The 23103-nt window shown below is 39.9% G+C and overlaps 2 protein-coding genes across 12 annotated transcripts in view; one reads left to right on the plus strand and one right to left on the minus strand.

Annotated features, from left to right (window-relative positions):
- Positions 1-412: 412 nt before the first annotated feature.
- CMTR2 (cap methyltransferase 2) lies at positions 413-8427 on the minus strand. 3 transcript variants are annotated; one of them, XM_026706847.2, is made up of 3 exons: positions 8338-8427; positions 6741-6836; positions 413-5359 (listed from the first exon to the last, which is right to left on the minus strand). In XM_026706847.2, the coding sequence occupies exon 3, from the start codon at positions 5319-5321 to the stop codon at positions 3030-3032; it is 2292 nt and encodes a 763-aa protein (XP_026562632.1). In that variant the 5' UTR covers positions 5322-5359; positions 6741-6836; positions 8338-8427; the 3' UTR covers positions 413-3029. The 3 variants fall into 3 exon arrangements, with proteins under 3 accessions (XP_026562632.1, XP_087793171.1, XP_087793172.1); XM_087937045.1 differs by having other exon boundaries at positions 6741-6809; positions 8338-8412; XM_087937046.1 differs by having other exon boundaries at positions 6741-6809; positions 8232-8401.
- Positions 8428-8799: 372 nt separating this feature from the next.
- The window catches only part of CEP295 (centrosomal protein 295), a 50550-nt gene continuing 36246 nt past the window's right edge, over positions 8800-23103 (plus strand). For 2 of the 9 annotated variants that reach the window (XR_015744259.1, XR_015744260.1), the window contains exons 1-7: positions 8800-8888; positions 13554-13680; positions 14904-15104; positions 15257-15381; positions 17237-17330; positions 18731-18844; positions 20785-20925. Coding sequence is in view for 7 of the 9 variants with exons in the window: in XM_087937039.1 (XP_087793165.1) it covers positions 13579-13680; positions 14904-15104; positions 15257-15381; positions 17237-17330; positions 18731-18844; positions 20785-20925 (777 nt within the window). In the remaining 2 variants the exon portion in view is untranslated. Of the gene's footprint in view, positions 8889-13553; positions 13681-14903; positions 15109-15256; positions 15382-17236; positions 17331-18730; positions 18845-20739; positions 20926-23103 lie in introns of those variants that run through there. The other 7 variants (XM_087937038.1, XM_087937041.1, XM_087937039.1 and 4 more) reach the window with 6 other exon arrangements.

A 23103-nucleotide genomic window follows, 5' to 3' on the forward strand; every position in this document is an offset into this window, starting at 1 on the left:
GAAAACAACTAAGCTCAGAGAACACCAAGGACCCTTCGTTTCAACCCTGAGCTGCAAATATTCTTCTTTATCGCTACCACAGTTTGCAATTAATTTTCCAACCCTTCCCACCATTTAATTCGCAAGCATTGCCACCATTCTAGATCTGGGCGTGTGCTTCAAAAAAACGTACGCCAGAAGTGCTTCAGACTTCCTTGGTCGAAAGCAAGCAGCATGAAAAATAGGTGCTACTGCTTTACAACTTAAATTTATTTTTTTTTCGAAGCAATGTAAGAAATGATTCCTCCAGAACGTATCAAAATTAGGCTGCAGACACACAAGCATTTGGTTCAAAACATCACCCATTCTTTGGAGGGTTTAAAAGATGGTTTGGCAAAGGGAATTAAGTGAGGCATGACAAATCAAGGCCATGTTCACATTTTGGGAAATCCCAGAATCTTTTCCATGTATTTAACTCAAGCATAAACTGTGCCCTATCTCATATAATTTTTGCAGCAGTTCTTAGAGGGCTTGGACCCAGGTTTAACACTGAATGTGAATTTAAGGCTATGGCTATATTGGGAGCCCAGTTCACAGGAACCCCGAATACCTGAAAATCAATTGTTGCATTTTTGCATTGCAAAAATCCTGCCAGAGTCTTTCATTTTCTGCTAGTTTCTAGGCGTATGGACTTCAAATCCCAGAATTCCATAGCCAGTATAGCCATAGATGAGAATTCCAGATATTGAAGTTTATAGCTTTGGAAGTTGCCAAGTTTGGGAAATACTGTTCCAAGTTTTCTGCAAGAGAACCCAAGTGGGTTGTGGTTGAAGGCCTCCTGTTTGATTTTAAATATATCTTGCATACAGAGGGAAAAAAGCAATAGCAATAGCCCTTAGACTCATGTACCGTTTCACAGTGCTTTACAGCCCTCTCTCAGTAGTTTACACAGTCAGCATATTGCCCTCCCAAATGGGGCCTTCATTTTATCGACCACGGAAGGATGGAAAGCTGAGTCAACCTTGAGCCAGTCAGGATCAAACTCCTGGCAGTTGGCAGAGTCAGCCTGCAATACTGCATTCTAACCACCGCGCTACCAGAGTTCCTTTCTTTCTGAATTGTTTAAAAACCAAACAATGTTGACATTATTCCCCATGATTTAAAATAAAATCAGAGGGGAAGCAAAGCCATTCCTTCCTCTGGCCAAAGGATAGCTAAATATTCTTGTGCTCAGCTCTTTAGCCACAATTTTCTCTTTCCCACCCTGTGAGGCCCAAAATGATCACTGCCTTGGACCATTTTGCCGGAGTCACTGCATTTCTTGGCTCATTCTACAACAAACCTACACAGCAATCTTTCCCACATCCAAGATGGCAGCCACTGGAGCCTCCACAACAGGATACGTGACAGTGTTTTACTAAAGAGACTTGGGAGTGGGCTCGTACAAGCAGGCAAATACAGCCACATCAACTACTGTATATTCCAACAGTTACATCATATGAAGAAAGCCACCAGGTTCACGGTTGGGGGCTAAGTTTAAGTGAATCTTGTAGTCATCCTTGGACTATCTCTATTGAAAAGAAGGATTGGGGGTAACATGATAGCAGTATCCCAGTATTTGAGGGACTACCACAAAGAAGAAGGGATGAACTTATTTTACAAAGCACCTGAGAGCAGGACAAGAAACAATGGATGGAGACTAATCAAGGAGAAAAGCAACCTGGAATTAAGAAGAAACTTCCTAACAGTGGGGATAATTCCCCAGTGGAACAAATTCCCTCCGGAAGTTGTGGATGCTTTATCACTCGACCTTTTTAAGAAGAGACTGGACACTCACTTGTCTGAAATGGGATAGGGTCTCCTGCTTGAACGGGGTTGGACTAGAAAACCTTCAGGGTCCCTTCCAGCTTTATTCTGATTGATTGCTTCTTATACAAAATCATTATTCTGAAATAGCTGCTCAGTTTAGTTAAGGTGAATTTTTAATTTATGATACTTGCTCCCGCTGCAGGGCTTTGGTCTATTTAACATACCTAGCTGATTTCCTCTGATATGTGCCCAATTCAAATGTTTTCAGCAACCAGAGGTTCTCACTGACATGAGAGTAGCATAAAAGCAGCCTTGAGCAAGGTCTGTCAAAGCAAACTTTCCCAGCCATCTTCCATAAATGCTACGGCTGCAGCTCCAGATGCCCCAGTCAGCATGGCCTCTTGTCGGGAATTCCAAGACTTGTAATTCCAACACACATGGAAAACACCATATATGGAGAAATCTGGATTACAGACAGAAGTTCTTCTAGCGAAAGCGATAGCCCTTAGAATTACATACCACCCTGTAGTGCTTTGCAGCAGGGGTCTCCAACCTTGGCAACTTTAAGACTTGCGGACTTCAACTCCCAGAATCCTGGGAGTTAAAATCCACAAGTCTTAAAGTTGCCACGGTTGGAGGGCCCTGCTTTACAGCCTTCTCTGGGTGGTTTACAATGTAGAAGCATTATTTGCATATTGCCCTCAACAACGTGGGTCCTTATTTTGCAGACCTTGGAGGGATGGAAGGCTGAGACAATCTTGAGCCCTGTCAGGATTGAACTCCAGGCTGTGGGCAGAGTTAACCCACAATACTGCATTCCAACCACTGCACCACCAGAGCTCCTATTATTACTCAAATCAGGGGTGTCAAACTCATGGCGTCATGGCAGCGTCATGTGATGTATCGGAACTTCCCCCTCCCTTCGCTAAACCGGGCATGGGCGTGGTCAGTGCATGATGCATCTGGCCCGCGGGTCAGGAGTTTGACAGCCCTGACTTAAATGAAAAGTAGGGAACGCGTACGGTGCTCCAGTTATTGCCTAATCAATTCCCACTGGTATCCCTACTATTGACCAGGCTGGCTGGGGCAGCTGAGAGACATAATATAACAGTCCTTCAGGGTCCACGGATTATCCACTCCTGCCTAGACTCCTCCTTTTCCTCAGCAGTTCATGAGATGTTCCCTAGAGATTAAAAAAAAAAAAAAGTCTAACTAGCCAAACTAGAAAAACTGTAGCCTCCTCAGGTCATATTCTGCTGTTCAATTTGGACAATCAGATGCAACTGTCTTTTCGCAATAGCCGTATTGAGGTCCCAGAGGAATTCCATCAGCAACCCCTTCAGCAGATGCTCCATAGGAATGAATTGCAAGACCTGCTGTGGGGACTTGGAGTCGAGCAGGGTACTCATAAGCTCACTTAGCTGTTGCAAGTACTGGAAAACCGAGTCTGGAAGACCTTGATATCCAGCACAGAGCAAGACGGCATTAGTCCTTAGAGGCTGAGATGATGTGGGGCAAGCAAAAGAAATACTCTGAAAACAGTTCTGCAATATGAAGACTAAACCAGCCATAAAGCGGGTGAAGCAAGAAAGAACAGGCAAAGCCAACGCATCTCCCTTTTGAAGCTGAGGAAATGCACCCAAGAGGCATTCTAAAAAATGCAGTTGATATTTCGGTTCTCCGTCGTGCAGTAAAGTACAGCTAAAAGCCAAGAGAGGTGCTGACTCCACGTTTCTAATTTCCAAGCCAAACCTACTTTCCTCACCGTAAAACAGCGGGAAGCCTAAAACCAAGCACTTTTTTTGACTCGTGCTATCTTGATCTGGAGTAGGTTCACAATATTCCATAAGTTCTGATAATTCAGACAACACCGATGATGCTGTAAGGACACAGCAGAATCGGCATTCTGCAAACGTTGTCCGGATAAGATCGTCATGAATAGTTTGACCAACCAAAGATTTTTCAATGGCTTCGTTAAGGCTCTTCAAGACCTCACCGCCACAGAAGGGAGAAAATTTAACTCTTGGCAATCGCTGGCCTTCCAAGATATACCATAAACGACAGTCGAGGTTGCCAGGTACTCCTTCTAAAACGCAGCCCTTCCCAACGTTGCCGAGAACATGCTCCTCAGTCCAGTGGTTAAGGCATCCTTTGACCACCTTATCTTCCCAGGAGAGAGATTCCAGCAGTTTCCTCTCGTTGTAGGTGCAGAAATACCTGTTCCTCTGCCCAAACCATTTGGAATTCATGCTGTAGCCAGCATGAGGCTTCTTCACCAGCCAGTTGCTTCGGGCCAGGGGTTTCAATTGGAACCTCTGCAAGAAATATTGGACACAGCAGTCCCGCAAAGTGTTTAACCTGGCCTGCTCCGCCTCGTCCATATGCTCAAAGAGACGGAGGTTCTCTGAAATGGTCTCCGTTTGCTGCTTGTGGAAGAACAAACAGCATTCTTCGTGGACCTTGAGAAACGACTCTGGGATCAAGTGCTGGGGAAACAGGGCTTTTGCCACCAGTTCGGAACCAAAGTTCTGCAGCATCTTAGATAAGACAAAGTGAATGGCCTCCCGCCCCAAATAGCGCAGGCAAATCACGTAGGCCTCAGAGTTCCCTGCTTTGCTCGTCGCAGGTTTAAAAACGTGAACCTCCTCAAAGGAACAGTTGAGGAGAAACAGCAGATTCACCGAACTGTGTTCAAACAAGGTGAACATCTTCAGGACAAAAGAGCCTCCAGGACTCAAAGTCATTAGAGCAGTGACCGTTTCACAGTAATGCAATGGGGAAACTAGTGTCTCTTGCTCACCTGGGTTGCCTTGGCAATCGAAACTCCCATCGGAGGTGACCAAATGAACAGTAGCCATGTTGCTTATGAAATGCTGAAGCCCTGTGAGGTGATTCAGGCTCATGACGTCTCCGGTGTTCTCTGGACCAAAATACCACCAGGGCAAAGTGTTGGCAATAAGCCGGTCATCCATAATCATCATAAGGGTATCATTCGCTTCGTGATACGGATTCAAAGTGTTGGCCACCCAGTTCCAGTCGCAAGGGATACGGTGAGACTTCAGATAATGGTTGAGGCTGGCTATAAAAGCCCCGGGGGCCTCACATAGGTGGACGGAGTTGAGTTCGCCGTTCTGGAGAGCATCACTTGGGAGAAGAGGAAAACTGCAAACAATCTCGTGGAATTTGCACCACGCCTGCGTGCACAACTCAGCGCTGACAGATTTCTTGACATGGGCAATAACTTTCCCGGCTTTGTTGGTAAAGGAAGTGTGCTGGTGCCACTCATCCAGTTGCTTATCACTGAGTTTGTTCTTGACCTCGTTCAAAGAATCCTTGAGTGCCTCAAGAGAACCAAACGCTTTGTGGTGGGAGGTGAAAACATGGCTGGGATCAGGCAACTGCCATTCATTGTTGGCTGGTTTGGTGTATGAAAAGGTCTTCTGGAACAGTTTCTCGATTTCTGCAAGTATATCTGTGCCAAACTGGTCAAGATTTATAGTCTGCTCATTGGACATGGTGTTCTGTTTGTTCATTTTCAAACCCAGGAGTATCCAGAAAGAAAAGGGAGTGTCTAAAAAGCAAAGAAATGAAGTAATGGTTTAAGAACTCAATAAAACACTTCCTTAATTTTTCATTTGGCGCAGAAAGAAAAAGAGGTTTCCCCTATGTGGAGCATTTTATCTTGCAAGAAAAGATGAAACAAATATGAAAACAAAAATGTATAGTCCAATAATCAGAGGCAGATGAGGTGTTCTTGCCTTATTCTTCCTATACTGAAGCCTTTTTTCCAGTCTGCGTATTGAGGTTAACAAGTCCCAGTATTTCAGGCACTGTGATTCAAGAACAGCAAAGAATTCTGGGTGATGTAGTGTAGTATACAGAGTATACTTAAACGGGAAGGCTGATCCTGAATTAAAAATATGTTAAGCACCAGAAAAGAATCCCTCTAATGAGAATTTTTAAATTTGTTCACTGAAATAATCAGATTCCCAAGTGATTAAGTTTATTGAATTTTGCAAATGCCACATTGGAATAAAAGCTAAGTAACCAACCAACTTCCATTTGTGCAAGAGATTCCAACTTCAAAGAACTTAAAACAAAAATGTTACAGCTGGGATGACATGAAAAGAAGAAATATTTTTGAGCAAAGATTGTTTACTAATATGAAATTAAATATGCTCAATGACAAAAAAACACAAAGGCCAGTTTTTAAAAAAAATACAGAGCACTGCTCTTAACTCATTGTCTAGAAAAAATTTCCAGCATTTTTACAGATGACAACCCCGCCCCCCAAATCTCATCCTTTCAGCTATTTAAAATATTTCAGAAATCATCATTTGAGAAAAAAATGAACTATAATTGGTATATATCTATATATAGTCTATTATAACAATTCTAATATATCTCAAAAGGACATTCAGAAATCATTTACAGTACATTAATTTAAATTTTCTGTAGCTTCCATTATACTTCACTTTTAAAATGGTACGTCTTTCCATTTATTTCTAGAATAATTTCAAAATAAGGACACAAATATAAAAGAAACTGGGAAGCCAGATTGGTCTAGGCATCAAGTTATAAACCAGGAGACTAATCCTGATTTAGGCATGAAAGCTGACTGGATGCTTTTGGGCCAGTTACTCTCTCTCAGCCCAATTCACCTCACAGGACAGCTTTTGTGTGGAAAAAACGAGGATGAAGGTGTATTAGATATGTTAATCGTATTAGATTATTAATAAAAATAAGGCAGAATACAAATAAAACCAAACCTTACCAGCTCACAGATCTCACTGAATTCAATGAACTTTGTATGCAGACATTGTGTAAAATGTATTATGGCTGTAAAATACTACACGGGTCTAATTAAAAATAGCCTTCATAAAGTACAATGATTTACTCATAGATAAATGAATTTTGGTTTACTGCAGTAAAAGAGTTGTTTAAGTACCCACCTGTTAGAAGGAATGCATTGATTACTCTTCTGAACCTGGTTGCAAATACTTGGTAGGTCCAAGTTCTACCTATTATGGAGAAAAAGTCCACAATTTCTGCAAGAAATAATCAGTCCCTTTTTATTTTTATAATGTATTTTCAATCTAAGACACTAACTTTGCTCTAGTCGACTTTTTTACCACCGTTTTATTGATTGGCATCAGCAAACCTATCTTCTCTGATCTCAAAAAAATAAGCAGGGTGATACCTGATTTAATACAATGAGATACTAACAGGAAATTCTAAGTGTATAAACTATACTGGCAAGTTTAAATAAAAATCAGAAGGCAGATCAATTTATCTTGTTGCTCAAGAAACATGTCCAGGAAGTGTGCAGAAGCTTAGCTCAATTAAAAGAAGCTGTCTTTTACTGATTCCTTTCAACTGAAGGTTTTTAAGGCAGCTAACCCAAATTGTACCATATTATAAAAGCCATCAAAAAACTATATTTTATAATAAAAAGCACTCTACAGAGAGAATGCTAACTACTGGATGACTGCAAGGAATATAAATCCTTCAGTTCTCCACCATTTAGTCAGAACGGAAGAGGCTTCTTGGATAAGAAGTGAAACATCTTCAAGGAAAAAACAAGGAAGTTATAGCTGCCTCTTGAAAAAAGCACTTTTGATTGAGAATCCCCACAGACTTGAAAAAACTGATAAAAACACAACAAATTTAGAAATATATCAGCATCATTGCAAAGAGAAGAACATGGGAAGAAAAAGAAGCATGAGTGGCACAGTCCTCAAGTCCAAGACCAAAATCAGCCAACATGGAAGAGATAATAAAGAAGGCGCAAAAGGCATTTCAGCTAATATCAAAATTATTATGATTAAGAATGATCATATCGTTATTATTAAGGCGGCTGCCACATTGATGCAGAACAGCATGACAAATTTCCTAATTTCAGACAAAAACAGCACATAAAATAGTCCTTGCAGAATAATAATTAATACTGCTTGACCCAAGAGAGGATTTTTGTCTTTTAGATTTTACCCTCTGGCATACTAACAAAGGAGAAAATTTAAGCATATTCTGGTTGTGAATTATGGGAACTATACCAAATGGGGAAACTATGGCCTAGAAACTATGACAAATAGCTTCAGGGTTTCCTGATAAAGGCTCTAATCCAGGGATCTCCACCTTGGCAACTTTAAGACTTGTGGACTTCAACTCCCAGAATCCTCCAGCCAGCCATGCTGGCTGGGGAATTCTGGGAGTTGAAGTCTATAAGTCTTAGTTGTCAAGGTTGGACAACCCTGCTCTAATGCTTTGGGATCTCATAGCATCTGGTCAGATCTCAGCAGCCTGTTGATGAACAGAGAGCATCTAAGGATGTTTAAAGTTAAAAAAAACAACACGAAACAGCCCATCCTACAAATATGAGCCACCCTTTCCGACATCACTTAACCCAGCACCCGTTAACCGAGCCCTTCTTCAGGCTTTCTAACCTGCCAACTTTCAAAACTCTTCAACTTCGGCTCCCACCATTCCCCGTCAACAGAATCCCTCTCCTAGGGTAGAAAAAAAAACAACAACCTTATTTTACAACTTCACCTTTAAAATATAGATATACACATATATATCTCAGACTGAAACATCGTCCGACTCCTACGCATGCGCACTTTCGCCCTTCAGTTCCCAAAGTTCTTCACAGAGGGTTTTGAGCACATGCGCGCCTCAAGGAGGCCGTCGCTGCGCGTGCGTAATCTGCAAGCGTGGCGTTTGGGGCGTGAAAACAAAAACTGCTCGTAGGTTGTTTTTTTTAAACGGAATGCACATGCGCAGGAAGACTATCTCCGCGAGAGTCTTCCCGCGCTTGTAATTGAACGAGAGACCAGCGAGGCGGGAGGGCGCGCGTTATGAGCTGGCAGTTGGTAGAGCGGATGTGACGCAGCCGGAAGCGGCTTTGGAGAAGCTGTTGGAAGAGAAGAGAGAGAGAGAGATGACCCTGACGGGGAAGGGACGGTGTGGGGTTTGCTGCGTAGCGTGGGTCGTTTGGTGCGTACGTGGGTCTGGAGTGTGGAGCGGGGGAACCCAAGACCGTATTTGAGGCCTGTTTGAGCGGCGATACTTCCTTCGACGAAGTCGGGGCAGTCACAATCTCTGTATGGACTACACCGCAGGGTTGTCGTACTCTTAAGCTCCTTTTGGGGCAGAGGGACGAGGGGGTGTAAATAAAAGCAATAACTGTTGGAAGAAAAGTCCGGTCCGGTTCCAAGCGGGGAGAAAGGCGCTGGAAATAAAATGGGAGGGTGGGGCTGATTGGAAAGATCAATTATAATATCAATTATAATATCAATAAACGGGTTTAATAATGTTAACATATTAAACCCCTGTTTATTGATGAAGAGAACCAACAACATGTACTTCTGGGACAGCTGAGCAATTGCTTTGATGAGTACATGGATTTTTATACATGGATTTTTATACATAGATTTTTATACAGGTTCTGAGATGCTGGGGGGGGGGGGGAGCCTGGTGCCTTTTGCTATTCTAATGATGGTGGGTTAATCCTATTCTGTCCTGAAGGCTCGTATTATCTCTATTGATGTTCTTTGTTATCTTTTTCCCCCTATATTGGCTGATTTTGGGCCTGTGACTTGAGAACTGCCATTCATATCCTGTTCTTAGAATTTGGGTGGAGGGGGGTGTAAATTCTTAATCATTTGGAGCTGAAGGCGGTTTATTTGTGAATAGGCTGGCATGGATTTCTTAATGGGCACAAAATATCCATCTCTTAAAAAACTTCAGGCATCTGCTGGAAGCTGTTGGGGCTGCTTTAAGATTTTTTTTTCTCAATTTCTCCCTTGGGGAAATATAATATTCTGCCTCTTACCATTCCCCAGAATATTTCGTTCTCTTGGTGAGGGGTGTGTGAGTTTCCAACATAATCAGTACTGGTTTTACAATATTGTGAGATTCACACCAGTTTATTACCATGAACTGGCTTGTGTGCAATGCCAAGAAATGGAGTAAAATCGTGTAAAACCTGAGTGTGAAAGGATTATGGGATTACAGCAGAGGTGAGATGCTACAAGGCAGTCCTCGATTTACGACTATAACGGAGCACAACATTTACGTTGAGACATGTTAAGTTAGTTACCCCATTTTACGATCTTTCTTGCCGCAATTAAGCGAATCCCTGCAGTTAGTAACCCGTTGTTAAGTGAATCTGTCTTCCCCATTGATTTTGCTTGTCAGAAGGTCGAAAAAGGTGATCATGTGACCTTGGGGCACAGCAACGATCACAAATATGAACCCGTTACCAACCATCTGAAATTTGATCATGTCATGGAGATGCTGCGAAGGCTGTAACTGTGAAAAACGGTCATGAGTCATATTTTTCAGTGCCACTGTAACTTTGAACAACCACTAAACCAACTGTTGTGAGTTGAGGACTACTTGTATGGCCCCTTTATAACTTGTGAACTTCAACTCCCAGAACGGCCGGTTTAGGAATTTTGGGAGTTGAAGTCCACAAGTCATAAACAGGGGCATAGTTCCCCATCACTGGGTTATAGCGAAGTAAAAGGAAAAGCAAGTTTTATTGAAAGTCTGCTAACTTTAGTCAAAACTAATAATAGCCATTTGTAGTCAAGTATGTTGCAGTGTTGACATGAAGACCTAAAGTGCACTTTCACCACCAACTACCAGTATGGAAGTTTCCTGGATGGTTATAGGGTCCTCATTTTCTCAGTTTAATTACCTCACAGGGTTTTTATTGGGAAAATGGGAGATGGGTGCCCTGTGTATCCTTCTTTGACCTCTTAGAGGAAAGGTGAGATATAAATCTAATAAAACAGTATGCACAGGGTTTCTTAAACTAAACAATACAAGTTCCCATGATTAAGTTTGGCTTTATAATGTACTTTTTTTAAAGGATGTCACTTTAAATCAGTTGCAAAATTGAGATTTGTGGTGTTACTAAGGCTAATCTCAAATGCAACATTTAATAATTGAGGCTTGAGTTGTGTGCATGCTGCCATTTTTAAGATGGTAAGGGCAACAGCACAATTAAAATTTAGTACAAAATGGTAAACTTGATACACTTTATACTGGATATGTTTGAGTGAAATAACATATTTTGTTTTATCAACAGTAAAGAGAAAGTAATATCTTTAAAGCTAGCCATCTTGTATAATAGAATCTAAATGCATGACATGGTCATTTCATGGAACTAGCAAAAAAACAATAGAATTGTTGAACAGATAATGTTCTAGCCAATACAGATCATCCTGTCGATAGTTTTCTCTGGGGTTGGTGAATCATCAATGGATTCTGCAGAAAACCTTATTTGATCTGGGAAAGATGATGTGGGGTACATGTTGGTACATACATTGCATCTTTAGCATCCTCTTAAATCAAGATGCAGCTTTTTAAAATAATTACTCTGCTGTGATGTGCCAAATCACCTTTTCTAATTTAAATTTGGATTGTTGGATAGTACTAATAGCATCTGCTAAATGTGCACTGGAAGAAGAGAAAGGAAGGAATCTACAGAATAAAGTGAAAGCAAAGTCTCCCAGAAATTGAGCTCAGCTCCTTGGTTACATCTTACCATTTTCTGGTTAACAACATAGAAATGGCTTCTTTTTCCCCGCTTGCATTATGGTTTTAGGACAGCGAAAACTAGTCTTCACTAGGATTTCCTTATGATATTGTATCCATCCCAACCCTGTTTAGCTTTTTCAAGAGAAGCAATAGGAATAGTGTTGTTAAAAGGTCTGTAGCTAATCCATTAATGTGCATATTTGTAACTTGGGGTTTTTCCAGAAATAATAAAGCATTGAAGAAAGAATCAGGGCCATCCAAGAAACGTATAAGTCTGTTCTTGGATAACATTACAGGGCACTTTAACTTGACATTAAGGATTTCTATTTGTGATCTCCCTGCTGGCTTCTCGCAAGCAAAAGTCAGTGGGGAAACCAGCAGGAAAAGTCACAAATTGCTCTGGTAAGTTCCCCTGGGTGTCCTGTCATAGCCCTGCATCACACACATCTTCCTGTGCTCACGGAGGCATCTCAAACCCGCTCCCACACCTTCCTTAACTCCCACCAGGCTTCCCTGCATCCTTCTATGGCACCCCCATGCTCCTTACCTGGAATTCCCGCCACTTTATGCTTAAACAGATGTCTTAGGGTTATAACAACAATAGGAATTATCATTGCTAAGTGATGCCATTCCATGATATTGTCAAGATACATCCCCAACAATGAGAACTCCGAGGCAGGCATATTCCTCAAAGAACATTTTACTGGGACATATCAAGTTGGCACAGACTTGGTGGAAAACCGGCTGTTAAGTTCCTGCCGGTTTTACATCCAATTAAAAATAAAATTTTATCACTCCCCCCCCCACCCCGAGTCTCCAGTCACATGGTCCAATCAGTATAAGGTCCAGTTGCTAGGTGACCACAGTCTTGGAACACCTGCATAAATGTCCTTGATTCCTGGGAGAAAGAATTTTATTTTGTCTACAACATCCCAGCTATCTTTACACCCACCCACCCCCGGCCCCTTAGCTCCAGGCAGTGTCAGCCCTGAAGCAATGCGAAAAGAAACCTCCTTAGAGGAAAGATACAAAAAAGAAAATTGACCACAGTTTGGCCAGCTTCAGGGTGATGCCACATTTTACAACTGCATTGCTTAGTTATCACAACCCCTGTTCCAACTGCCATTGCAAACTGAGGACTACCTGTATTTGCTTTTGGGGAGATATTTTTCAGGATAATTACCTAAGGTGATAAATATGCTGTTTTCTCTGAAAGGGAACTTACTCATCTCTTAACTATATGGTAGTATTGTATTATGAAATAATATATAATTGAAATAGTAGAAAATAATTTTTGGGAAGGTCCAAAGATCCAACTATATTTTTAATATCAAGGGATATATCTGCAGGGTTTTTTTTATACGCAATCTGATGAGGCTAGGAAGCTGCTAAGGCAATCTTGTTGGTGTGCTCTGAATGCCTCAAGGATTAATTAAACAAGATCTTGAGAAGTATTGATTAAAGTTTTTTTTTTTTTATTAAATCCATTAGTGCCCTCTTCAGGAGCTCTTCTCCTTTGAAACTGTTGTTGAAGCACTTTTTCTTTTAAAGTTTGTATTAAATTATCCTGGGTCCATTTGTCCACAAGAGTATTTGTAGCAGTGTGCTGAATTTGTGGGGAACATATTCTTTAAAATCCACATGTCCTTGAGATGCTTTTAAATTGTGTCCATTTGCCACTCTCAAAACCCTGTTTTTCAGAACAGCATTTCTATGCCTTTTACTTGAACTGAGAAATTGGAAAACATGAGAGCATGGCTAAAAAGAATAGAAATACACTAATTCAATACCCCCATTCCTTATGTTTTCATTTTTATACATATTGAATAACTTTAAAAGCATTTGGTATGAAAGGTTAGAAGCCTTCTTGCCTTTCTCCCAGATTGTCTTTTATAATGAAATAAATGGACTACTACGTTTTCAGTGTATTTTTCCTTGGATACAGATGTCCAGATACAGCATTAAAGTGGTTGAAAAGTTGTTGATGAGAAACAAAACCATCTCTGATCCATAAAATGAACTCTTAAGAGAAAAGTTACAAAGCCAATAGATTTTTAAAAGCTTGCATAATTATTCTGTATACCATTAAAATAACTTTTTCCCCTTTAAAGTAACATATAATTATACTGTACATATACTGCACATAATACTACTGTATTACTTTTTGACTGAGATATATATTGATGCTAAGCATGTTTCTATTGTCTTTGGAAATGCAGCCTTGACTAGTAATTATAACCAACAATGAGAAGAAAAGTGGCAGGAAGACTTAGACTTAGTCCTAATGAAGAAGCTCAGCTGTTGAAAGAAGAACATGAAAGAAGAAGAAAATTAAGGCTGCAACAGGTGTGTTTGCATTGGTCATTTGTCTTTGAGCTATTAAAAAAAACAGATATATTCAGCTTTTAAGTGAGTATATGGCAACAGGGCATTCTATGGAGTGGGGAAAGATTTAAATGTCTCTAGAGCTGCAGAGGTGTCTGGGAATAACCCAGTAAGTTTTGCAGTGATCTTTAACTTCTTCCTGGCTCCAGATTTAGGAATATGGTTGGGGTTTTCTGTTCACTGTTTCCATGCCAGCCAAGTTGATAAAATTTACTATATCATAATCAGCAAGGCTAAACTTTGAGCTCTGAGAAAGGAATATATGACACTGATTTCTTTATTGTTAAGATCTCTGCACAGGTTTAAATTGGCAAATTCAATTGAGGCATGAAGTTAGGATTAGAAAGCAAGGGGTTGCTTTTCACCAAAATAAAGATATGACATAGCTTAGTTATTTATTTAATGTATATTGCCTGACTCAACAGCTTTGTGGTTCATAAGGGAAAAAAAATTAAAACAGTGAAAAATAAATAGAATAATTTAGTGGGACCTCAGTACTTGACTGCTTCCAAACTCATGGTTTTTGATGCATTTTGATGTGAAAACGTTGTCCTGGTACTCATTATTTGTTTGGTACTTGACAACTAATAGGAAGTGGGGGGCAGCCATGGAGAATGGACAGGAAGTTGGCCGTGTCGGGAAGGAAGCAGGAGATGGCTGCAGAGAGCAGACAGGAAGTTGGCCATTCTGGGAAGATCACTGACATAGAAAAAGGGACAGATAGGAAGTCCTTCCTGGCCAAAACAAAGAGTCGTGGTAAATCATGAGGGTTTTTTGGTACTTGTTTTTAGTACTTCTCGCACCTCCCGGAACCAATTAACGAGTACCAAGGTACCACTTTAGACAAGAATAAGAAGTAAAAGATGATAAAACCCAGACAGAATGAAAAAAACACAGACCTCACCTTCAAGATGCTTCAAAACACTTGTGCATGCAGGTGCTGCTACAGATAAAACATGGGTCTTAGTTAATGTTGGTCTTTAATCGAATATGGCCAACATGCTCCAACCCTGCTTAGATTACACCAGCCAGACAAATACTGCGGTAAATAGGTATTCCGTCATGTAAGCAGATTGTATATAGCCAATTGAAACAAGATAACTGGAAATCAGGGTATAGCAACTGGGTTACATGGTAAAGCCTTCTATGGAATTGTTGTCTGTCAATGTAATTTTTCTTTCCAGGTCAGGCAACAGGAGCGGAATATTGCTTTGCAGATAAGGCAAGATGTTAAGCAGCGAAGAGATGAGCACCTGAAGCAGTTGGCCGAACAACTGGAGTCAGAATGGCAAAAAACACAGGATGAGAAGATTAAAGCGCTGGAAAACCTATACCTGTCAAGTTTAAGAGCTATAGGAGAAGGGCATAAAGAAGCAAAGGAAAATGTAGGTAAATGATCGTGTCACTGAATGCTTTTGCAGAGAAAGAAAACATACGAACTACTTTTCAAAAAAGCAGTTCTTAAAATTATTTTTCTTATTTAAATTAATGCAGCGCCTAACACGGTACTCCTGTCTGCTTGTTTGTCATTTCAAAGGAGCCTGATTTGGAGGCACTGGCAAAGCAAGCAGAAGAAAGGAAAGAAGCAGCAAAAAAGAGGTATAAAGAAGCCCTGAAAAAACAGAAAAGCCAGAAGGAGAAGTCGCTGAGAGAACAAACCAGGTAATAGTAAAAGTTTCTTCTTTGTGTATGTGTTTAAGTTTGAATTCAACATTAATGTGAGTATCCAACTGAGCGTGTTAATTTTGCCCTTCCCTCTCTAGACACTTGCAAAATCTGAAAATTCTGAACTGGGCTATTACAAAAAAATTGCCAGAATTGGGGGCTACCTCCACAGTTTTTTTATTTCATTTACTTAATGATTGACTGACCGACTGGTTGACTTGGATTTGTATGCTGCTCCAATATACATAGATTTTGAGTAGTTGATAAAACTTACAACAAAATAGCAAAGAAATAAGTAAATAAATTGCAAAGTTTAGTGCCAAAGGGTATATTCAGACATCAGAAACATACAACAAAAGGGAGCCCTCCCTCTTTTGCAGCCGTTCGATATCCAAAGCCTTTCGGAACAATCAAGGCTTACAGATTTTTCGGAATACAAACTATATCAACATGGAGAGAAGCATGCAGTGCTTCAATATTTGGTCTTGAGCCCAGTACTCTTCAGTATCTTCATAGCAATAGCACTTAGACTTATATACTGCTTTACAGTGCTTTACAGCCCTCTTTAAGCGGTTTTACAGCATCTTGCCCCCAACAATATAGATCCTCATTTTATCCACCTCGGAAGTATGGAGGGCTGAGTCAACCTTGAGCCGGTGAGATTTGAACTGCCGAATTGCAGTCAGTCAGCAGAAATAGCCTGCAGTACTGCACTTTAACCACAGCGCTGCTGTGGCTCTAAATCTTGCAAATGATTTAGATGAGGGGATGGAACTCATCAATTGCAGATGACACCAAGCTGGAGGGAATTGCTAACACTTTGGAAGATAGACTCAAGACTCAGAAAGATCTTGACAGATTTTAGATTTGGGCCCTATCCAACAAGGGATAGGATCAAGATCACGAGAAAGCGATAGTACTGCTTTATACCACATTAGTGAAGCCACACTTCAAATGCTGAGCACAGTTCTAGTCACCACAATATATTAAAAAAATGCTGAGACCCAAACAAGTATGCAGAGAAGAGCAACAAAGATGATAAGGGGCCTGGAAGCTAAATCATAATGGTTGAGGGAGGGAAGTAGAGAAGAGAAGGATTAATGGGGAACGTGAAAACTGTCTTCCAGTACTGGAGGAGCTGTTACAGAGAAGAGAGGATTGACTTAGTCTCCAGAGTACCAGAGGGCAAGTCAAGAAATAAATGGTGGAAGCTTGTTAGAGAGAGATCCAACCTAGAAGTAAGGAGAAATTTTATGACAGAACAATCGATCCGTGGAATTGCTTGCCTCCCAGAGTTGTAGTTTTCAAAAATAGACAGGACAATCATTTGACGGAGTGGTATAAGATCTGCCTTGAGTGAGGGGTTGGACTAGAATCACTTTGAATTGATACCCCAAAAGTAACTAGTAATGAGCACAGCTCTGAATGCAGAGAATGTTACACAATAATTCCTAGTGGTAACTATCACAACTTGATAATTTGATTATCACAACATTCTGAACTGGATCATTGCCGTGTGGTCTTCAAGGGTAGCCCCATATAAAGTGGATTGTGGTAGTCCTATGCCTAATCTTTGAGTGACTAAGTAGGACTTCTTGGTCCAGGTAAGACTATAAGTGATGCCCAGTATATAATTGTCTGAAAGCCTCCTAACCACACTTGTTATCTGCTCCTCAAGCAGGAGCTGCAAACCAAGATTACTAGTTCTAGCATGACACACTCCAGAGGCAAAGGCAGCAAAACATTTTTTTCTACGTTTGTGACTTTTTTGTAGTTTTGAAATCTTGGAAGAGAGCAGAGGCTTGATTAACCTGTTCTGTTTCTTGCTACTTTTTCTTACTGTCTAAACAAGGCGAGCAAATGCGCGAAAGCATGCGTTTGAGGTAGAAAAAGAAAGAGCGACCAGGGTTGCAAGCCTGCCTCCTCCTCCCCCCCACCCTTTTGAAGTGAGTATTCTCTACAAATAGTTTACAAACTGCTGAAATCGTAACATTTTAAAATGTGATCTTGTGATAATGGCTAATATAAGAATTTATAATATGCCTAAGCATAAGACCAGTTGGTTGATTGCCAGGGTTTGACAGCATTAGGTGATCTTCTAGCTGGAGATGAAGCCAAAATTGTTAAAATCATTTCTGTCCATTCAGATTAAATAGTACATACATCACATATACATTATGGCACTTTTCGAGAATATGTATGTATACATATACATACACAGAAAGTGCCATAATGTATATGTGAGGTATGTACTATTTAATCTGAATGGACAGAAATGATTTTAATTATAGAATGCAAAAAGAGAAAAAACAGACATCCAACAGTAACAAAAAAAATTGTGTACAAAAAGGAGAGAAAAAAAATGACCCAAACATCAAATAAGTCTTAACATTAAACATATAAAACAAATTCATCCTGGCTGGCTGCTGGAAAGAAAATTTTAAAAAACACAATAAATTCTTTTGAATGCTTTAAGAAAATTTTTTATTTCCTTCAACATTTTTCTGGTGCCATAATTCTCTCATTCACACACACACACACAAACATATACACACACACACTCTCATACTACTAAAAGAATTGGCACTGCCTCCTTTGTATTCAGCGGTCCTAATCAGAGATAATGAGTTCTTAAATGCATTGAAAGTGATCGAATAAATTAATTATCACAAATTCCTTAATTTCAAGGAAGTTTAAGCATGACTAATTTAGATCAAAGCGAGAGCTTCTGGCTAGGATTTTTTGTTGTACAGTGTTCTTCCTGTTTCAAAATATATATTACAGTTAATCTTTTCTGATAAATGTTCAGAACATTTAATGTCGTTTAATATTAAAAAGTATGAGCTATAAGATGAGAGATGCATAAGTAAATTTAATCGCAGCTGGAAATTCTCTAGCCTAGTTGCTATTTGTCATCCTTCACTGAAGTAGGGATGGTGGTGAGGATCTTAATGGCTATTGCTATAAGGACCCCTGAGCTTATATCTGAGTACCACATATTTATTATTTATTGCACCATCTAATTATGTTTGGTTTCCAGTCCATAAAACGTATGACATAATTGTCATGCATCAATTTGCTGCATATTACAGATTGGAATATAGTGAAAATGTAGGATTCTTCCTAGGGATGCTATCTTCCTAATGCTGTTTTATTATTATCATTAATATGTATTTGCAATTTGCACTACTTTTTATTATTTTTGTTGCTAGCTCTATGTGATATTTTAACTCTGACAGGATTTGTCATCTTATGTACAAGAGATAGTCATGTAATGTTTGTTTTGTAATCGTAAACTCAGAAAAATTTACCCTTGTTAAAACAATGCATTATTTCAACTTTTCAGAATATTGAGCCGAAGAACTTACCCGCAGTGAAAATTAGTGATGTTGATAATTTTTCGATTAGTCGACACCATATCTTTGAGCCACATGTGGACAGAGAAATGAGCACAGAACAGGTGATTTTCAGGTTGCACGTGGCATATATTCTGCATGTATTTTATCTGTTAATTGAACAGATAAACAGATGCTTTTCAGCCTTTAGGAATCGCAGGATAGAACATACCAAAAAAGTATCTCTGTTTTCATGTTTATAGTTTGGAGCCGGGGAGATAAACAAGGAAAATTAATTATTGTAAGTTAGCAATCCATAAAGTTATAAACATCTTCTATTTACCAGTTGAAATGTAAGCGTTTTCTGATAATGCACCAAAAATTCTTCTTGAAATGACTAGTTGAAATAGTTAAAAAAGGAAAGACCTTCCTATAATCGCTTTTATCTCAGTTGAGTTAATGGAGTGGCTGTCCTTTTCTCCTTCTGTTGTGCCCTAAAGGTACAGTGATGGATCGCAGTGTGAGAAAAGAAAAAAAAAACTCAGGTGAAGTTATCAAGGTAGCTTCTCAGTGTATTAATTCTCACTTCCTTCTGTCTCAGTTGTAACAAGATGGAAGAAGTCTGGAAAAATGTGACCTCATGAGTTTGTGCTGTAACTATAGAAAGCAAAGGTTTGCACGAATAAAAACAGATTTTTGCTTTTGTAAGACTGAGAATAATAAACCTATTTTCAAAATTACAGCCACTGTTTCTGGTAGACAGGTTATTAATAAAACGTCAAAATGAAAATGAAAGCTTTTCATCATTTTCAAAACAAGTGAGGACTATTTTTTTTTCTTAATGTATACTTCTAAAAAATTTCAACTGGTGAACTAACTTAGCAATACTAATTTGATATAACTGAAAAAAGTACTACACAGAGTGAACAAGGACATAGAAGTAAGAAATAGTAAGACCAACAATAGAATAGATGAAGAAGAGACAATTTCACCCAAATTTCCCTTTTTATTCTTCGTGTCTTTGGAACTCCTTTTCAAAGATTTTACTCGTGTGTGCGTATCTTTTTCACTCTTGTCTTGTTGCATGTTTATATAGTGCTCTAAAACAGACTTCCTCAAACTGAGGGGTACCTCCCTTGGGGAATCCTGGGGAAGTTTTGAAGAATTCTTTAGTTGTATATTGTTACCATAAATCCACAAGTGAACAATGAAAACAATTCAGTGGACCGTTGGGGGAACATTTCATTGACTTGTTTTCACTGTTCACTTGTGTTTATTTTGGTGTTTGGAGTCTTAGAGGATATGTATACATTAAGATTACACTAAAGGGTGATGCAATGGCAAAACTGCTTAGGAACCCCTGGTCTAGAGGCAGAGCAGTATAGATACCATGCATGGCTCAAAACTGTATGGGAACCTTTTGCGGTTTCAATATGTTGGGAGAACATGTTACCATGCTATTTCCAGGATATGCATTTCTCCAGTAGGGCAAATACTAGCTATTCTTTGGGACCGTGTCATTGGTTCACATGCTAGGTATGGGGAGGGGGTAGTTTATTCCTTTCCTCCCCAGTCTTAGAATTTTGACACTATTTCAGAGGTGTCAAATTCAATTTCATTTGGGCCGCATCAGGGTTGTGTTGGACCTCGGGGGGCATGGCCAGGGGGGCACAGCCAGCTCGATGTCACTTGTGTTGGTGGGGGGGGGCACCTGTTTTTGGCTGTGACAGCCTCCTTCAGCACTCCGCCAGCGTAAACGTGGCCCTCCCGAGCTCCATTTTTGCTGGCAGAGGCACCACGGGTCAGTCCTTCAGTGTTTCCAGGGCAACTCCGCGGGCCAGATCTAAGCACCCAGATACAGCCCGCGGGCCTTGAGTTTGACATCCCTGCTCCGTTGGTTTAAAGCTGATAGATTCGTGGTGGTTAAAAAAGTACATCTCTTGGGTATTGAGGTTGGCCCAAATATGTTTTGGTTTGATACGTTTTAGCCATAGAATTTTTAATTATGATTTTCTTCGAGGCACCACAGAACTTGGTTGCTAACTAGTTGCTGGTTGGTTGTCAGCCAGATGCTCGGTTACTCGCTAAAGAGGAAGCCAAACAAAAGGAAGAGCTGCAAAATGACAAAGAAAGAGAAAGGAGAGAACAGATGGAAAAGGCTTATTTGAGAGGAAAACATGCCTTGAAGATGGTTCGACTGGCAAGAGTAAGTAAAACGTAGACATTCTGCCTTTTCTAATGCGAGTAATAAAATGAGAATAATTGCAAATGAAATCCTAGCTTCCATTACTTTAAGGAAAAAAGTCTTAATAATGCTGTAAAGAATTTTGGAAAAATACTTTGAGGTATTTTACCTTTAGTTTCCAGATTTGTATTAGAAGTGTTCTTTCTGTTGTCAAAGGAGAAATACATTTTAAGATCTGAAAAGCCATCCCGCTTTTAATTCAGGCAGGGAGGAAGGTGAGGTTTGGTTATTAACTTGATGTATTGTCAGATCTGACACTACTTTAAACCTCTAAATAGAAATGATTCTTGGCTTCATGTGTTGAGAAAGGTATAGTTTTATTAGAAGTCAAGCGTATCGCAGTAATGCATAATCAGAATTCCTAAGTTCAACTTTTCCCTCCTATTGCCCTCCTATTGCCCGCCCCCCATGTGACCAGTCAGGTTCAGACAAGATGTTTTTCTAATGGTCAGTTCAAGCACAGGATAGTATGCAGCAGGTATACCGGGTGATCTTGAAGCAGCATCTCAAAGAGATACGGCACTTATTTTCATTTTCCCCCCTTGCCTTCTCCCCTTCCCCTAGTTCATGGCAGTCAGTCACTGAACAATAGCGAAGCACAAGCAAGCATTGAGACTGGCAGCTGACACTATGTTGAATGGTTTGCAAGCAGTAAAAACTGAATCTTAAATCAAGTTAGCAATCTTTTGAAGATGACTTACTTTCTGGCAAGTTTTACCTAGTGACACTAACCAAAATTTGTATGAAATAGTTAGAGAAGGGTTCAGCATCGTACTAGTATTACAAAAAAGTTGTTCTTTATTGAGAAATTAATATGCAAAAGACGTGCGGAGGCTGAGGATATGAATTACATCCACTTTTGTATGCAAATGATGGTGCTGTTGGTTGAGAACCCAAATAAATTGCTGTAAAAATTAGTTAAATTGTGTAATAAAGTCAAGAATATGGATCTATAAATTAATGTATCGAAGATCAAGATTTTTAATATATAAAAAGATTTCTTGGTCACGAAAATGCAGTAAAGAACTACCAATTATACCCGTATGTAGCATGTAGAAAAACTACAGCAACTGAATACGTTTATCTTGTGTACCTTGTTCAAACATTTCTTCATCAATTTCCTCCACCAGATTCTTATATGGAAAAACCCCCCACAAGTGATCTATTGCAAAGAAGAAATGTTTGTCAAAAGAAGTAGAAACGTTGTGTGTATAAGAGTGTGGTGTTTTATGGATATGAGGCTTGGGTATGCCAAGAGAGACATAAAATATGTTAGATGTGCTGGAAATGGCTTTAGTTAAGATATGTGTGCAGTAAAGAAAGAAGCTATAATCAAGATTGAATATGTGCCAAATGAATGTGGACTGTTTACAGAAGTGAGTGGGCCATTACAAAAGAAAGGAGTTGGAGTGGTTTTGTCATACAGAGAAAAGCAATGAGGTTTACTTCTTACTGCCATTCAGTATCAATTATGAGCAATTCCCTTGGCTGTTTTTCTGACCCGTGGCTATTGAACTCAGTAAGAATGAATCTTCGTCCCCAAGGGGAAAAATCAGGCTTTCTATCTCTCTCATTCAATAGACACAAAAGCTTTTTTTTAATTGACTTTTTTTTTTTGAAAAGTACAAACATACTCACACATTTCAGTAACTTCCCTTTCCTTGAAAAAGTCTCATGGGCCACCTTCCGTGCTGAATTCCTTCTGCGCCTGCTGCTCCCTCCTTCCATTTCCTACTCTTCTTTTTGTCCTTGATCCCCTTGTCAAGTTGTCTCACTCCTGGCGTTCTCACCTTCAGTGGCCCATTCCACCAGCCAAAACATTGGGCTGGTGTAAATCAAACGCAGGTAGTACTCACACAGAACTGTTTGAAGTTACAGTAACAGTGAACTAGGGGACTTAAAGACTATGCTTCATAGCTGCGGCTGTTGCAGTGTCCCTCTAAGATCGCAATTCAGGCACTGGGCAACCAGCTTGCTATATTACAATGGTCTCAGTGTCCTGCAATCATGCGATCACAATTTCTGAACTTTATTGCTGGCTTCCTTGCAAGCAAAGTCAATGGGGAAGCCAGTCGTAGCTTGCCAGCGATCACCTGACTGCGGAATGCTGTAGCCATGCAGGATTTGCCAGCGGCTGCC

The sequence above is a fragment of the Pseudonaja textilis genome, chromosome 7 (assembly GCF_049901715.1).
Source record: "Pseudonaja textilis isolate UNSWEBS1 chromosome 7, rPseTex1.2, whole genome shotgun sequence".
Taxonomy (NCBI): domain Eukaryota; kingdom Metazoa; phylum Chordata; class Lepidosauria; order Squamata; family Elapidae; genus Pseudonaja; species Pseudonaja textilis.